We start from the raw sequence: 2,940 nt of genomic DNA, 5'->3' as shown, positions 1-2,940 counted from the left end.
CTGCGAGTAAAGAATAGGGTACACAGGGAAAGTAAACGTTGGGACTTGTTTAAGATAATTTTTTTTAAAAATGCTCCAAATCAGCACTGGTAGCAACATTCTCATCTTTCCACATTTCCTTGGGAAAGGAGGGACAACAGAATCACCTCTGACTCACCTCTGCTCACAGGTAAGTATATCTGCTCAACTGGGTGTTGGCAAACTTTGTCTGAGAGGGCCAGTCGGCCAACATTGTCAGCTCTTCATGCTGTGCTCTTATCTGTTGCAATTACTTAACTCTTCCCTTGTGATGCTATATCAACAATACATAAAAAGGCCGGGCACGGTGGCTCATGCCTGTAATCCCAGCACTTTGGGAGGCTGAGGCAGGTGTATCACTTGAGATCAGGAGTTCAAGACTAGCCTGGCCAACATGGTGAGATCCTGTCTCCGCTAAAAATACAAAAATTACCCAGGCGTGGTGCCATGTGCCTATACGCCAAGCTACTCAGGAGGCTGAGGCAGGAGAATCGCTGGAACCTGGGAGATGCAGGTTGTGGTGAGTCGAGATGGCACCACTGCACTCTAGCCTGGGTGACAGAGTGAGACTCCATCTCAAAGCAAACAAACAATACATAAAGATGAGAAACACCATAAAATAAAACTTTACTTAAGGACACTCAAGTTTCAACCTCATGTAGTTTTCATACATCTTGAAATATTTTTCCTTTCATATTTTTTCAACAATTTAAAAATGTTTGCTTGCAGGCTGCACAAAAATAGGCTGCAGGTCAGATTTGGCCCAAGGGCCCTAGTTTGCTTTTTCCTGAGCTAAACCAAAGACCGGGCAAGAAGGGAGTAGTCCAGTACTCCCATCTTGATCTAAGATTTATTTTGCTGATGCTGATAACAAAATGACATAATTTCTTTTTTTTTTTTTTTTTTTTTGAGACAGAGTTTCAATCTTGTCACCCAGGTTGGAGTGCAGTGGCACGATCTCGGCTCACTGCAACCTCCACCTCCCGGGTTCAAGCGATTCTCCTCCCTCAGCCTCCCAAGTAGCTGGGATTACAGGCATGTACCACCATGCCTGGCTAATTTTTGTATTTTCAGTAGAGAAACGGTTTTGCCATGCTGGCCAGGCTGGTCTCCAACTCTCGACCTCAGGTGATCCACTTGCCTCGGCCTCCCAAAGTGCTGGGATTACAGGCATGAGCCACCGCGCCCGGCCCATAATTTTTTTCAGTGTAGCAAAACTTGAGGGCACATATTCCAAATCAGGTATACTTTAGAGATCAGCAAGATAAATTAGTTTCTACTAACAGAAATTTATATTCTAAGTTTTCTAAATGGCTTCCTTTAAAAAGAATGACCCACACTGCACTCCAGTCTGGGCGACAGAGCAAGACTCCGTCTCAAAAAAAAAAAAAAAAGAATGACCCAGGCCCCAAATTTTTCCCTTATTTAAAAATGAACAAGGGTTTTCAGAATTGATAGCCTTGGAACATGCAGCATTTGGCTTATGAGATAGGAGGATGACCACATTCCCTCTGATCCTTGTTAGTCATTCCATCATTAATAAAGCAGGTCACAGGAATGCAATATACAGCCAGTTCCTTGTATTGATGCTTCTAGGTGGTTGCGGTTTTAATTTGAATTACGTACAGAAATAGGTATTGACAGTGTTACTTTTTCCTGTTTTGACCTTGATTTTTGACCAACTCTCTGAATACTGTAAGCAAAGGCACCTAAGAAAAAAATGTGTGGCCAAATTGGCATCCTAACACCTAACTGAAATAATCAAAGGCATGTCTTCACTGAATAAAGTGAAACACTGGAATTAGGTAACATTTCTAAAGAAGGATTTTGCACTAACAGTATTTGAAGTATGTGTGGAATCAAAAACTGATAACCATTATCTGGGATATTTTGGTGAATAGAAAAAAAAATTGCAAACTGGTGCATTAAAATGCTTTAAAAGTTTATTTAATGTGTACATAAATCTACTTCATGATATTACACCACTCCTTGGCAGGGAAAAATAGTCATTGTTATTTTGATTGAGAGAAACTCCAGCCTTAGTTCAGGCCAAATGATGTTCAGGGACTAGGGCTTATATATTTTTATCTTCCAACCAATGTGGCCCAAATAAAGATTTTCAAATACCATGAGACAATTACCCTAACATAAATGTGTCTCACTACAAAGTCACAAAAGAAAAAGGGCAATAAAAGAAAAGGCAAGACATTCAGCTATCACTGCAGAGATTTCATGGAGGATGAAAAGATCTGAGATCATCACATCCCAAACCACCACAACTAAAAGGTGCTGGTGAGAAAAATCCAAATGATGGAGAACATCTTCCTATGTTCAAGCTGGTAACTTCCAAGAAATACTTCACAGGACTGTTCCCCATTTGAAGCAAAACTTAATTAGCATTTGTAAACATTCCACCAGAAAAATGAGGTCAGACACCTGTTGCATTCACAAAGCATCCTCACCTCCGAGGGTTACCCAGAAGCCCTCTGAAATCTGTATTCCATATTTGCATCAGAAAGTTTATTAGCAGCTCATGAATTGGCAGGACAGGAAAAGCAGATCCTGGATGAAGATTCATGCCTAATTGTCCTGTAGCTGCCAACACTGGTCAGTGTTCTGCAACTTGAAGGCCTTCTCTCCAACATTCTTTTGACTTTTCCCTCTTCCCTGTTGGATCCTAGAAGTAACAAGACCGCTGCGGCTGGAAATATCAAATCTGCATCCAGGGTAGGAAGAAAGCAAGAGTGAAAATACCGGCAATGCTACACCATTTTATACAAAGCAAAAGGTATTCAAGGAAACGAGCTGTTGGTTTCTGATTTTACTTGTTAGCTAGAACCTGTCACAGAGCCATCCTCAATTGCTACGGAGGCTGTGAAGGTGGGTGCAATATCACCTGTTCCAGCCTGTATAGAAGGTAGG

At 41.4% G+C, this 2,940-nt stretch overlaps 1 protein-coding gene across 17 annotated transcripts in view; it reads right to left on the bottom strand.

The window, feature by feature from the left end:
* The window catches only part of LOC105491228 (WW domain containing oxidoreductase), a 1,122,875-nt gene that overhangs the window by 738,992 nt on the left and 380,943 nt on the right, over positions 1 to 2,940 (bottom strand). Inside the window, exon 9 of one of the 17 annotated variants that reach the window (XR_011616119.1) lies at positions 2,481 to 2,734. The exons of 15 other annotated variants lie outside the window; for them this stretch is intronic. Coding sequence is in view for 1 of the 2 variants with exons in the window: in XM_011757430.3 (XP_011755732.1) it covers positions 2,729 to 2,734 (6 nt within the window). In the remaining variant the exon portion in view is untranslated. Of the gene's footprint in view, positions 1 to 902; positions 2,735 to 2,940 lie in introns of those variants that run through there. One more of the 17 variants, XM_011757430.3, reaches the window with a different exon arrangement.

This window comes from Macaca nemestrina, chromosome 18 (genome assembly GCF_043159975.1).
Source record: "Macaca nemestrina isolate mMacNem1 chromosome 18, mMacNem.hap1, whole genome shotgun sequence".
NCBI classification, from domain to species: Eukaryota; Metazoa; Chordata; class Mammalia; order Primates; family Cercopithecidae; genus Macaca; species Macaca nemestrina.
This window is presented reverse-complemented; position numbering and strand designations above follow the sequence as displayed.